The 15,471-nt window shown below is 38.3% G+C and overlaps 1 protein-coding gene across 2 annotated transcripts in view; it reads left to right on the top strand.

The window, feature by feature from the left end:
* ntng2b (netrin g2b) overlaps positions 1-15,471 on the top strand; it is a 71,556-nt gene that overhangs the window by 43,518 nt on the left and 12,567 nt on the right. For both annotated transcript variants that reach the window (XM_081391914.1, XM_081391915.1), the window contains exon 5: positions 1,181-1,216. In XM_081391914.1, the coding sequence (XP_081248040.1) occupies positions 1,181-1,216 (36 nt within the window). The remainder of the gene's footprint in view (positions 1-1,180; positions 1,217-15,471) is intronic.

The following is a 15,471-nucleotide window of genomic DNA, read 5'->3' as shown; positions in this document are numbered from 1 at the left end:
CTCCCTACCTAGATGGCAAAAAAGGGACAGAATACCTGAATGCATTGCAATGAACACATTGATTAAAATTCATAATTTAATTTATGCATATATTTATTTAATATACTATGAAACGGACAGTTCTTATTTTACATGGAAAGCTGCAGTGTTTATTATAAATGAATGCGTTTCATTTGTAGAGGCCTATTTCTAAATTCTGCTGCATTTGGACAAAATATTGAATGCCTGAATGCATTGCAACAAGCATAGCATCTGATCAAAATTGCGGTTTGATTATTTGTATAATTTATTTAGTATATGCATATTTCATTTAATATTTAAATTCACTTACACATTAACATACAAATTCATATTCATGTGTACATTCAAATGCGCATGCAAATTCACAACTGGCGATGCAATTGTTAACTTAAACTAATTTAAAACAATTGTTCATCGTTTTTCATGTTAGTTCACAATGCATTAGCTGGTGCTAACAGGTTAACTTTTGATTTTTTTTTAAATGTATTAGTCTTGAAATTAACTATAAATAAGATTAATAAAGGCTATAGAAGTATTTATTATTGTTAGTAATAATGTTAACAAATTAGATCTTATTGTAAAGTGCTTTGTTAAATTTTCTACTTAAAATTGATGACAGCACTAACAGCCAAATTAAATATCTTGAATTATTTAAATTTTTGCACTATACAATATGACACGAAGAACGATAACTGTAAAGATGACTATATTAGCGTCAACCAGCGGACGAAATCGTTCTGTTTATTCTAAGTGCATGCTTCAGTTTTGTCGCCTGTCGCTTTAAATGCTCAAGCTCATTAAAGCAGGATGGATTCTGATTGGCTGTCAATGTTTTTATCGTTCATCGCTGGACAGAACTATTCTGATTCCAAATGATGCCGTTATCGTCATAAGTGTGGTGTGGGCTCTGCTATTCTTTTACATTTAGATCGATTTTTATATCTTTATCTGGCCATGATAGACTATAAGCTTGGATGTTATTTACGTCTAGCAACATCTGTGATGCAGAATGTTCCAGATCAGTCACTCATGATGTTCCATTTCAGTCCGGATGCCGGCTTAGAAGGCAGCTGTCTATGTAGAAAACAACTGACTAGGTTTTGGAACAAAGCTACTGACACACACACTTTCTCTCTCTCTCTCTCTCTCTCTCTCTCAGGTTCTCAGGCGCAGGCTGGCTCGTCTTCTGGTTCCAGTAAGTACAGAACCCTCAAGAAACGAGAGGATGGCTCTTTCATCCTCTCTCTCTCTCTGATATGTCAGTCATCCCTCGCTCTCTCTTTCTTCCTTGTCTCTGTGCTCCATCCCTCGTTATGTCTTCTTCATTTTTCATGGGCCGCCCGTCCCGTGGCTTTCATCATCGTCAAATCACCGAATCTAGCCGCAATTCAGCCTAACATCAGAGAGCAGGAGGAAGAAAGATGAAGGGAGATACAGAGGAAGGAACATAGAGAGATGCAGGAAAGATGACGTAATTCCTTAAGGGTTCAAAGAGAATAAGAGAAATTAGAGATTTACTCTGAGGACACGCCTACATCATTACATGCACTAAACACAAACACACACACATAGGTTCTCAGCCAAAATTTAAGAAGGGATTTCCCAGAAAACAACAGTACAGCTGGTGGTTTGCTCTCAGAAACACCCCTGCAGAAATTCACCATGATAACCATAATTCCCCCCCAAATCACCATAGTTACTGGAGTTATTGTTACAGTAAAACTGTGGTAAGTTGGTCTTATAAAACTAAAATGTCAATCAGAACTCTAAAAATGCTGGGATGTTTCAACCCATGTTTGGGTCAAATATGGATGAACCCAACCGTTGGTTTAAATGAACCTGCTTAAACTGTTTGATTTAAACTAACGGTTGGGCTTGTCTATATTTGACCCAAACATGGGTTGAAATGACCCAGCATTTTTAGAGTGAAAATAAAGTTTTTGTTAATTGAAATAAAAATAAAATAAAGTAAAAAATTAGATGAAAAACTTCTACTTACACTTATTTAATTTCAGTTAGTTAAGGCACTGAACTGAATAAAAAAGCTAAATAGAAATATATATTAAACTAAAACAAAAAAATTACAAAAGCACATAACAAAATTACTAAAAGTAAAGTCAGAACGAAAACTGAAAAAATTTATAAATAAAGGCTAAATCAAAATATAAAAAAGACTATAAAAGTATATAAATAATACAAAAAAATAGTGTAAATTACTAGATTATATTAATTATCTATTATTTATATTCTAGCTATATATGCTTAATTATAGGCTACTTATTAACTATATTTTAATAATTTAATAAATAATTAATAATTTAAAAGCTTATTTTTTATGAAAATAAAAAAAATTCTTTACAGTAAAAATAAGCACAAATGAGACAATTGTTGTCAATACAGTAAGATGTTAAAAAGACAATTTACATTTACAGAAAATTACAGAACAAAAACAAACAAATAAAAAAGAAAGCTTCCTATGTTTATAGTGGTTTTACAGTAGTAACAATAACTATAATAACTATGATATATTTACAGGAACTATGATAAACAAATGTGTTTCTATGCCATATCTCTACAATTGCTTTCCTCCATGACAACAGTTGCTACTTTAACTTCTCAGCAGTTGTCTTTCAGATTAGAGGACCATTGGTTTGTATGTGTGTGTGTAAGTATCTAGCACTATTCCAAACACATTTAAAGGATCTCGAAGCACTCATAACTCCAGAACGGTTTACAAAATACATGCGATTTAACTCAGCCAGAAAGTTTTCTCAAACTGGCTTGATTTATGCATTGTGACGGAGCATTTTTCAAGGAACGCTGAGTAGATCCTGTCGCCGTAGCGTTAGTCTAATTTTAAAGCTGTCCGTGTTTCTGCGGAAAAGCACTTAGGAGAAGTGGAGCCTGGGACTCTGTGATGTCAGGAATTTAAGAGCGTTTGTGTAACGTCGTAAAGCTTTAAACTGCCTTCCAGCGACATGACGCTGGTGCATCTGAGCTGCCATTCAGGAAAATTAAATGTGGGAATAAACAGGAAATGATGTCACTGGAGCCACATTAGAGTTTAGAATGCAAGTTGTGACAATCTTAAATTCACTCTATCTGTCACCATAACAGACAGAGTGTGTGTTTTTGTGTAAGGCAACTAACTTGGCTCTTTTTGAGTTTTGTGTGCGTGTGTGTGTGTGTGTGTGTGTGTGTGAGTTGGTAATCATCACGTTGTGGGGAAGGATGGCAATATCCGAAATCCTTGTTCGGGTGGGGACATTTTTTGGTCCCCATGAGGAAAACGGCTTGTAAATCAAAAAAGTGATTTTTTTTCGAAAATGTGAAATTGCAGAAAGTTTTCTGTGATGGGTAGGTTTAGGGGTAGGGTTAGTGTAAGGGAATAGAATATACAGTTTGTACAGTATAAAAATCATTATGTCTATGGAAAGTCCCCATAAAATATGAAAACACTACATGTGTGTGTGTGTGTGTGTGTGTGTGTGTGTGGCATATGGCCTAGAGAAATCAAACTCGTAGATCATGTCCCTGTTTTCTCTCCCCTGTAGTATAAAGGTCTACAGGTCACACACACACACACACACACACACACACACACACACACACACACACACACACAGGCGCACATATCTTTGTGGGGACTCTCCATAGACGTAATGGTTTTTATACAGTACAAACTGTATATTCTGTCCCCTTACACTAACCCTACCCCTAAACCTACCCATCACAGGAAACTTTCTGCATTTTTACATTTTCAAAAAAATATCATTTAGTATGTTTATTAACCCATTTCCCTCATGGGGACCGCTGGCTGGTCCCCACAATGGAGGTGATCTCAGGTTTTACTATCCTTGTGGGGCCATTTGGTTCCCACAATGTAATATAAACAAACACACACACACACACACACACACACACACACACACACAGGCTCAAATGTGTAAGAAGAGGGGGAGATGATATGTAGGCCAGGGTAATGCAAGGCAAACCCCGAAACATAGGTCTTGTAAAAAGTGTTCAGTTCACTTACTTTTAAACTTCACTTAAAAATGAAGTAAACCCGTTGCCTTAAAATTATTAAGTAAATAAACTTTAAAAATTTAATTATGTGAACTTGACAATTCCACATTACTTATTTTTTTCAATTAAGCATGAAGTTTATTTACTTAATAATTTGAAGACAACAGGTTTCCTTAAAAAAATTTTAAGTTAAGTCGACTGATCACTTTTTACAGTGACGAACAGCCACACCATTACAGTGTGTGTTCATTTTAATGTGGGATGAATGTCCTTCTGTGCACGCACGCACACACAGGGATTATACAGGGTCAGTGTGTGTGTGTTCAGACAGGGATTACGAGGTCAGAGCAGCGAGTCTGATCCTCTGGATGCTGGTTGGTCAGTTGGGCAATAGCCACAAACCAGTACACACAAACACCACAGGAAATGACAGGAAGACATTCTCTCTTTCACTTAGGAAAATTTAGCATAATTCAAACAAACATTAATTTAAGCGAATGACATGCATTAAGGAGTCAAAGTTCCAACATTACATCTTAAAAATATATACTGTAGGTCAGTATTTGTTGTGTATACTATACTGTTCAAAAGTTTGGGATCAGTATGCATTTTTGGAAAGAAATTAATACTTTTATTTAGCAAGGATGTATAAAATTAATCAAAAATTATAGAGTAAAGACATTCTATTCATCAAAGAATCAGCAAATCATCATATTAGAGTGATTTCTGAAGGATCATGTGACACTGAAGACTGGAGTAATGATGCTGAAAATTCAGCTTTGATCACAGGAATAAATTACATTTTAAAATATATATATATATATATATATATCAATCACATATCATATCAATGATACATATTACAGTCCCTCCAGTTTTTCGCGATTCCGCGATCGCTGAATACAACGCAAAATCAACAAAATGTCGCATTTTTTTGCGATCCTGCATAATTCCTAATTTAACCGCAAAATAATCACAAAAAATGAAAAATATCTCACAAAACATTAAATTATAATCACCCAATTGAAATATCTCTAGTTTAATTAAAGTTTCAATGCATTTTTACGTGGATACAGATGTTGCAGGAAAAGGGGAAACTCCTTTTCCTCGATTAACTGAAGCGCATTTTGAAGGCTGCAGCTGCACAGTGAGTGTCTGGCTCACTCATTGGCTGTGCTGCGGAAACTGCACATCCAATGGCGCGGGCGCCTCTGACGTGTGCGCCAATAAGCTAGCATCACGCCATTACACATCAGAGCCCGCCAATGGGGCGCGGACTTAGCCCATATTATTCTTTTACCGTCTATGATATTAGTCCCCGAAAAATGCCATTTTAGCAGGTTTAACGACTGAAGCGACAACTTGCCAGGTCTCTATAGTGCGGCCGGCAACGCAATACTCGTTCCCTAGTCTCAGGAAAATGAGGTTACGATAGTAACCGTGTAGTTCCCTTTCGAACTGACACTTTGTATTGCGTTGCTATACGCAGTGGGGACGCCATGCAAAACGCCGCACTATAAATAACTGGTTGCCTACAGCAGCTCAGGAGAAGCCTCAACTCAGGATTTACACACAGTTCTACAGTATAAATTACTACACCTGCTGTTAATATTTACATAGGTCAGGTAGAAAAATTGTCCATAGGTTGTTTTAAAAGTTAATTTGATTAGACCAAAATAAACAAGCTTGATGCATTTTGTTTGTGATTTGTGTCATGTATGACTATTGTGCATCTGACATAATACTATTATGGTAAATGAGATGTCCTAATTATAAAATATAAAAATCGCAAAAAATTTCACAAATTTCTGGAAATTACCACCACAAAATCATTGATTTTGATTGCAAAAATCACACAAAAAAATCGTGAAATCCTGGAGGGACTGATATTAATATATATATATATATTGAAACAGAAAGTTTTTTTTTAAAATTGAATTGAATTTCACAATATTACTGTTTTCACTGTATTGTTTGATCAAATAAATGCAGCCTTAATCCATACCGACCCCAAACTTTTGAACAGTTGTGTATATTATCAGAAGACAGCGATATCAAGAAGGAATAATCCACATTTGACAGCATAAAATCAGAGTCTGTCTGTCTGTGGTTCTTCAGTTGCTGTAGTTTCAGACAAATGCCTGCAGGTGTTGTTTTCAAATGCGTATTAATTTGCTATTGTTCGTCTTTAATGCCAACAGTGACTGACACTTCAGATGAAGATTTCACTACAGCTATAACAGAAACACCAGCTTTGAACACAGGTGGGACAGGGTGACCCTCAAAGGCTCCCGTAGTTGTAGCAGTAAAGTAGGAAAAAAGCTAGAAATTATGCATAGCATCTGCATAGACTAGAGATTCAGATCTAGAAACCTAGTTATATTACCCAAGTGTACAAATAAAATAATTTAGCTGAAAACAACTGAGATTTAAAAAGTACATATTAGATTAACTTTTCATCTATTATTATTATTAATTATTACACTTTAATGTTTTACGAAATGTTCTATGTATGAGGTGGGAGAAAAAAAGGTGCTAGACACAGTAAGTCCTGAATATAACATATCTAGATTAATATGTTATGCAATATACGGTACTTTACATAGACTATACTAGTTGCTGCGTTGCTAGCAGAGCTTAATGATGATGTAATGTGCCTTAATCCAACAGAGCGCCATCTGCAACTCCACGAGCGCACAAACACACATGCACAAACACATGCATACTGACAATCTGCAATAAATCGCAGCTTCACAATCTAACAGCAACTCACTCAAGAGCTCTGCTATTACAAATGTGCTCTGGTCAGATCAACTGATGACACACTGAATATGTTCCCAATGACTACCATGCTTTCTGCAGACTGGCAAACGGAAATACATTTTATCTAAAATAATATAATAAAAATATAAAATCCCTGTATTTACTGTATGAGAATTAAAAGGCATGCACTGATTTAACACAATAACAAAATTGGTGTTGTTACATACTGCATCACTTTTTTTTTAATAGTAGGCAATTTCAGGGTTGTGCGACATTCGAACTGAATTGAAAATTACTTTAAAATTCTCAGTCGATTGTTGAATTTGAATTGATGTAGAAAACAAGAATGTAATGCATAAGTCATTTTAATTGCAAAAAAAGCAAAGACATTTTAAAAGTAGTTTAAAATTTTTGAAAAAGGTTTTAAAAGCCTTTACGTTTGGGGGTTTATAGAGGCCTTATGGATAGACAGACAATCAATGTAAATTAATAAAATGGAGCAAATGGATCACTTCATTTAGCAGAATGTAACGTGTTGAATTACTTTTAATTGCAATTCCTCTTCCTGTCATTGCAGTTTAGCTTCCTGTGGGGTGTGACTAGTTCAACTGAAATTCATTGACAGGGAGTCGATCATTCAATTCTGAATTTTGCACAACCCTGGACAGTACACACTGCACAGTAAGCAGTACGCTAGTATTCCATTCTGAATATTTTAACACACAGATTGAACATGGAATGAATTCATAACATGCCTCTGCAGTGCAGAATGGAATTACACTTGACACTTGAAAGCAACTGCAAGAACCGAACTACAAGATTTAAAATGCAAGAGGTTTTGTTAAGCTCAGCACTTTGTATGTTTGCACGTATTCCATGCTGACTCTGGTTTCTCTAACCTGTTTCTATTACACTCCCCCTCAAATCCCATTAGATGCTCCTTCAGTCCCACCAGCTAAAATAGAGCCTAATACACTTTATACCACTACAGAAGCCCCGCCCCCAGCCACACCCCCTTCTTATATTCTCACTGAGGACACGCCCCACAAAGCCACACCCCTGGAGGAGGGGCCTGTGCACAGACATATAGAGAGCACAGGTAAGGGCATTAGTGTGTGTGTGTGTGTGTGTGTGTGTGTGTGTGTGTGTGTGTGTGTGTGTGTGTGTGTGTGTGTGTGTGTGTGCTAGTGTTACTGGTCTGTTTTAGAAGCATCTTTCAAAGACTTGTATTGGCAGTCAAAGCATTGTAGCCAAGCCAAGAGCTCAGCAACTCTGCTGCCAGTAAGTCATCTACTCAAACGTACCCCTAGAGGATTGTGGGTAACGGCTCCAAAGCATGTGCGCAGTGGGAAATCAATGCTCAATTAGACAGTGTTTTCCTCTGTCAAAATATAGAGTGACTTTGCATCTTTCAGCACAAAGCGGATTAGGGCAGCCTGTGAATATATAAAACAAAGAACCTCCACACACACTCATTGATCGAAGCACACATACACACCCGAGGAATGAATACTGCATGACGTTTAACGAGTGAGCGAGAACTCCAGCTCGAGCTCAGATCAGAAAACGTCAAGCTGGCATGAAAAACGGAGGGAGGAATAAACCGCTCAGCTGAGACGCGAGACAGAGCAGCTCCTCGGATGGATTTAATAAAGGTGGAGATCTTTGAGATTCTCAGTGGCGTACCGCGTACGTGTGTTGATGAAATTACAGCATGGTCGTTGTGTACACGCAGGAGCGTTTGTGTACCTCAAACAACACCGATCTGTCGTTCGAGATTAATTGCAGTTTGGTTTGTCTGTTTAACGTCATGTACCACTTTTCATGTATTTTAGTTCTCCCTTGCAACCACATAGCAATCACTCAGAAGTGCAGTCACTACTGAAGCTACATTCAAATTAAGAATCACATCGATGAAGCTCAGACACAACAAGCAAAACCACTGAACAGAAACTGTAGTTGCACTCCATTGCACAGCTGATTCATTCTATGAAATGCAAAAAGAAAACAAATTGGTAAAACTGTAAGTGATAATGGGACGGTGATATAAAAATAATTTCTCGTCACCTCCTAAGCTGTGATAATATTTTTAAACTACATGCCATACAACACTGCACAAGCCTAAGGCAAAAGTTACTGGGAAACAGAAGGTGAAAAAGAAAGAAGCACAAATAAAAGCAAGAATATATGAAGAGTTCAGATGCAAAAGCCTCTAAGTGCCATCTGAAATTTTCTTCTAGAATGATCATTTTTATCAAGCTTGTATATTTAAGTTCAGTAATTTTAAGTGAATTTACTGAACTTAAATATACAAGCTTGATAAAAATGATCATTCTAGAAGAAAATGTCAGATGGCACTTAGAGGCTTTTGCATTTGAACTCTTCATATATATATAGGTGTGGTTTGAGCGCAACGTAAAATAAACCAATCAGAGCGTCATCTCACATTCTGTTTAAAAGCAGGCGCGCTTGTTCCATGGCGGATTGCTATTATAACGGTGGATTTGCCAGGCACATGCCAGGAGCGGTTCACAGCTGAGGAGACCGACGTTCTCGTCAGGGCCGTAAAACACAGAGAAGTGACATTGTATGGGAATGGGAGAAACCCACCCAAATTAGCTTCGGTTAAACAGATGTATAATAATTTGGGTAAATGTGTAAGCTAGATTTATGCCTATTTTTTCACATCTTCATGGACACCACAATGATTTCCCTCGTGTGGAATATTTTTCCTTGTAATTATGTCTGGTTTGCAAAAATGTGAACTGCTGCATCTGTGTGTAGATGAGAGAAGCAAAGTGTATGCGCGTTGTGCACACGCTACATTATGGCCAAGCCCTTAAAATAGCCTCTGAATAATGCGCCACTGACTTTAGACTAGGTTTTCCTGGTCTGTGGCGGAATTGTTTTCTAAACCTGAACGTTTGCGCCGGAACACGCCTCCTCTTTTCGCTGCACCGCCCCCGGGAGCGCAAGTTCATTCCCTAATTTACAGACGCGCGTCTGTAGAGGGAAAAGTCCACTGTGGAAAAGTCGGGTGCAAAATAGGAATGATACATGCATCGGTGTACAAAGTCAATTGTGCTGGGTGCAAGATAGGGCCCAATAACTTACGTATGTAAAATAAACTGAATGGATAATTGTTCATGAATAATTTTTATTTCCCAAAAACACAAAGCAGAATCTCATCCAAAGGAACCAGTAGAGATACCTGTACACACTGGTAAAAAAGCAGACAATGAGAATGAAATTTAATATAAATTTCGTTGAGACATAATGTGATTAGAATGAAGTAATTCTGTGTTTTTAGCCTGATTTTCAAAGCCCTGTAAAGCCAAAATGACATGTCCCTCTTTCTGAAAAACTGCAGTATCTCACAGACATAATCCCCAAACCAAGCACCCAGGACAAAACAAGATTCCTGTTGAAAAAGATAGGAGACACCACAGAGAATCCGAGAAACAGACTGTGGAAGGTATCGTTAGGCGTCCAATTAAGTTCTAGTATATTGTGGTAGATGTGATTTTAGTGACATATCCCTAATCTGTGGTTGACAATGAAAAGTGTAGTAGAGACCACAGAGGAGCTTGTGGTCTGTGGTTGCTATAGATTGAATGTATAGTGTGAAAGTCTTACGATTGATGTACAGGTTATTTCTGGCTAGTATGCTGTCTGTTTAATGGCTGTTAGTAGAGCACAACACAGTGTGTGTGTTTGTGTGTATGAACCAACATTGTGATTATTCGAATGATTGCTCCCAAGCAATCCCTACAGCACCACCAGTGGAGGATTCTGGGAAGGGTGAGGAGATTGGTGAGGAGATTTCTGAGAAGAAAGAGAAGACTTCTGGGAAACACGAAGTAATTGAAGAAGCAGTAAAGAGAGTGGAGAGTGTTCTGGAGCATAGCAGACACAGGGAAGAAACTGGTATGAAGAGTCTCACCGTGTTTTTTATTCCACTGTTTATCTGCTGTATGTGTTCAATCTCTGAATCATCTTATTAGTCACCAGTGCACCTGAACCTGCTGAATCAGAGCCAGAGTCTGTCGAGTCAATGCCAGAATCTGCGGAGTCAATTCCAGAGCCTGTCAAGCCAATATCGGAATTACATGAGACAATGTATAAACCTCATGGTCATGATTCAATACCAGAATCTCATGAACCAATACAGAACTCACATGAGTCAATACAGAAAAATAAAGAGCCAGCACCAGAATCTCATGAGCTAATAATAAAACACCATCAGCCAATCCATAAACCTCATGAGCCAATAGCGAATCCTCATGAGCAAACAGCAAAACCTCATGAGCCAAAAGTGAATCCTCATGAGCCAATAGTAATTCTTCATGAGCCAATGCATAATCCTCATGAGCCAATAGTGAAACCTCATGAGCCAATAGTGAAATCTCATGAGCCAATAGTAAATCCCCATGAGTCAATGCATAAACCTCATGAGCCAGTAGTGAATACTCATGGGCCAATAGTGAAACATCATGAGCCAATAGTGAATCCTCATGAATCAATGCATAAACCTCATGAACCAATAGTAAATCCCCATGAGTCAATGCATAACCCTCATGGGCCAATAGTGAATCCTCATGAGTCAATGCATAACCCTCATGGGCCAATAGTGAATCCTCATGAGTCAATGCATAACCCTCATGGGCCAATAGTGAATCCTCATGAATCAATAGTAAATCCCCATGAATCAATGCATAAAACTCATGAGCCAGTAGTGAATCCTCATGGGCCAGTAGTGAATTCCCATGAGTCAATGCATAAAACTCATGAGCCAGTAGTGAATCCTCATGGGCCAGTAGTGAATTCCCATGAGTCAATGCATAACCCTCATGGGCCAATAGTGAATCCTCATGAGTCAATGCATAACCCTCATGGGCCAATAGTGAATCCTCATGAATCAATAGTAAATCCCCATGAGTCAATGCATAAAACTCATGAGCCAGTAGTGAATCCTCATGGGCCAGTAGTGAATCCCCATGAGTTAATGCATAAACCTCATGGGCCAATAGTGAATCCTCATGAGTCAATGCATAAACCTCATGAGCCAATAGTGAATCCTCATGAGTCAATGCATAAACCTCATGAGCCAGTAGTGAATCCTCACGAGCCAGTAGTGAATCCTCATGAGTCAATGCATAAACCTCATGAGCCAATAGTGAATCCCCATGAGTCAATGCATAAACCTCATGGGCCAATAGTGAATCCTCATGAGTCAATGCATAACCCTCATGGGCCAATAGTGAATCCTCATGAACCAATATTAAATCCCCATGAGTCAATGCATAACCTTCATGGGCCAGTAGTGAATCCTCATGGGCCAGTAGTGAATCCTCATGGGCCAGTAGTGAATCCTCATGAGTCAATGCATAAACCTCATGAGCCAATAGTGAATCCTCATGAGTCAATGCATAAACCTCATGAGCCAATAGTGAATGCTCATGAGTCAATTCATAAACCTCATGGGCCAATAGTGAATCCTCATGAGTCAATGCATAAACCTCATGGGCCAGTAGTGAATCCTCATGAGCCAATAGTGAATCCTCATGAGTCAATTCATAAACCTCATGGGCCAGTAGTGAACCCTCATGAGTCAATGCATAAACCTCATGGGCCAGTAGTGAATCCTCATGAGACAATTCATAAACCTCATGTGTCAGTAGTGAATCCTCATGAGTCAATGCATAAACCTCATGGGCCAATAGTGAATCCTCATGAGTCAATTCATAAGCCTCATGGGCCAGTAGTGAATCCTCATGAGTCAATGCATAACCCTCATGGGCCAGTAGTGAATCCTCATGAGTCAATTCATAACCCTCATGGGCCAGTAGTGAATCCTCATGAGTCAATGCATAAACCTCATGGACCAGTAGTGAATCCTCATGAGTCAATGCATAAACCTCATGGACCAGTAGTGAATCCTCATGAGTCAATGCATAACCCTCATGGGCCAGTAGTGAATCCTCATGAGTCAATTCATAACCCTCATGGGCCAGTAGTGAATCCTCATGAGTCAATGCATAACCCTCATGGGCCAGTAGTGAATCCTCAAGAGTCAATTCATAAACCTAATGGGCCAGTAGTGAACCCTCATGAGTCAATGCATAACCCTCATGGGCCAGTAGTGAACCCTCATGAGTCAATGCATAAACCTCATGGGCCAGTAGTGAATCCTCATGAGTCAATGCATAAACCTCATGGACCAGTAGTGAATCCTCATGAGTCAATGCATAAACCTCATGGACCAGTAGTGAATCCTCATGAGTCAATGCATAATCCTCATGGGCCAGTAGTGAACCCTCATGAGTCAATGCATAAACCTCATGGGCCAGTAGTGAACCCTCATGAGTCAATTCATAACCCTCATGGGCCAGTAGTGAACCCTCATGAGTCAATGCATAAACCTCATGGACCAGTAGTGAACCCTCATGAGTCAATTCATAACCCTCATGGGCCAGTAGTGAATCCTCATGAGTCAATGCATAATCATCATGGGCCAGTAGTGAACCCTCATGAGTCAATGCATAATCCTCATGGGCCAGTAGTGAACCCTCATGAGTCAATGCATAAACCTCATGGGCCAGTAGTGAACCCTCATGAGTCAATTCATAACCCTCATGGGCCAGTAGTGAATCCTCATGAGTCAATGCATAAACCTCATGGACACATACCTATTGAGCCAAAAGTGGAGTCTCATGAGCCAATACACGAGATGGTTTCATCAATACATGTGCCACATGGAGAGCAGGAGAAGGAAGGGTCTCATAAACAGACAGATATTGAAGGTATGGATCAGCTGGTAGTTTCAAACAGCCTGTAGTATAAAATCTAGACTTGATTTAGAATTCAATAGAGCTCCATGAGAAGTGGTTTTTAGTCTCTTGAATGGTAAATTACATCTGTTTCTAATAAAGGCTTTTTTTAGACTTCATTAAAGCTAATTTAATTTGATAGAATAGTTTGATGAGTAAAAATGGCACTGTCTGATCAATGCATAAGTGGTATTTTTTTCATCGTGCCTTTGTGAGTGATTCAAACATTATTAATTGATCTGTGGATTGCTCAGTCCTTCTCTTTGCTCGTCTAGAGCCACACAAACACTCGGGTGAAGGAAAGCACACCCATAAGTGGGAGAGAGAAGAAAAAATGGAAGATAAAGATGAAGAGAATAAAAAAGGTAGAGTGAGGTAGAGAAGGAGTACATTGTAAGTAGTGAAGTCTATAATTGCATGTGCATAGTCATTAGAACCCACATAAAAAATAAACTGTATTAGCTTCCGTAGTTTTTAGTTTGTATATACTGTAGTAAACCTGCTTGGTAGTGAATTTTTGGGCCTGTTAAATGTCACAATAATTCTGTTCTGCATTAGACAACTCATCCCTCCTGTAACCGGACTGATAGCTGCAGATTTGCTTGCCGTAGACTCGATCGCAGTGTTTCTAGATGAACATGTAAAATACGGATTTTCATTCTCTAAAGCTCTTCTGAAGTTCTTACTATCTGGAGGGCAACAGACTGTCCAGCTAAAAGGCATCATATATGACGACTTTAAAGGTGAGGAAGACATGATAATGAGATGAGAAAACAAAAACAGTGATCTCATAGTACAACATCACAGTATTTACAAGAATGAACAATTAAAAGGAACAGTATAGGTTCTAGATTTTACTTTCCCCTTCTATTCATAAACACTGTAATGTCACGTTGAGAGTTCAAAAACTGAGTTTGATGATGTTTCTCAACATGTCACTTCCTGTCTCCTTTCTATCTTCCATCAATCCCTTCATCCCCGCTTTTCTCTATTATTTGTGACATGTAAGGTAAGTGTGTTGTGTGTAACGTGTGGAACTCTTTTATATTTAATTGATTTGCCTGTTCCTATGTGCTGAGACAGGCTCTGTACTGAGTTCCTCGCTCTCGGTCCCTTTTAAAGTGTGCATAAATATTTTAAAGACACTTCTGAAGTGATAAAAAAAAAATCTGAAGTAGCTAAAAAATCATAAAGTTGATTAATTGGTCTGGTAAAGATGCATTTAAACATTCATTTGTATAAGTCTACTGTAATGTGAAATATCATTAGATTACAGTTGCGCCTTTGATGTACAAAAAACAGACATATACAGCAAGTGCAACATTAGATTTAGCTATACAAGTTTAATTATTGGCCATGTTTAAATGCTGGTGAAATGTCCCACACGTCTGACATGTTCAAGGTGCAAACACATTACAATCTTGATTCCTGTTTGGAGTTGACAAAAGTTCTTTCACATGATTCACATCAGTGTTGCCCAATACCCTGACCTCTGTGAAGCACGCATCAAGCTACAGCATTATCCCCAGCTCAAGCATTGTAATGTAACACTTAGGCCTGGTTTCACAGACAAAGTTTAGATTAAGCCAGGATTAGACCTTAGTTCAATTAGGACATTAAGTAGCTTTTATAAACATGCCTTAGGAAAAAAAAAACATAACTGGTGTGCATCTTGAGAAAAAAACAATGACACTGACATATTTTAAGGTATGTCAGTGCAAGTTGCGTTCAGTTAAAACAGCTCAAATGTGTATTTTAGTCTGGGACTAGGCTTTAGCCTTGTCTGTGATACTGGGGGTCAAAGTTCAATTTATTGACCCTGATTGCCACT

The sequence above is a fragment of the Scardinius erythrophthalmus genome (assembly GCF_964197995.2).
Source record: "Scardinius erythrophthalmus genome assembly, chromosome: 17".
In the NCBI taxonomy this organism is placed as follows: Eukaryota; Metazoa; Chordata; class Actinopteri; order Cypriniformes; family Leuciscidae; genus Scardinius; species Scardinius erythrophthalmus.
Note: the sequence above shows the minus strand (reverse complement) of the source record. Positions and strands in the feature narration are given on the sequence as shown.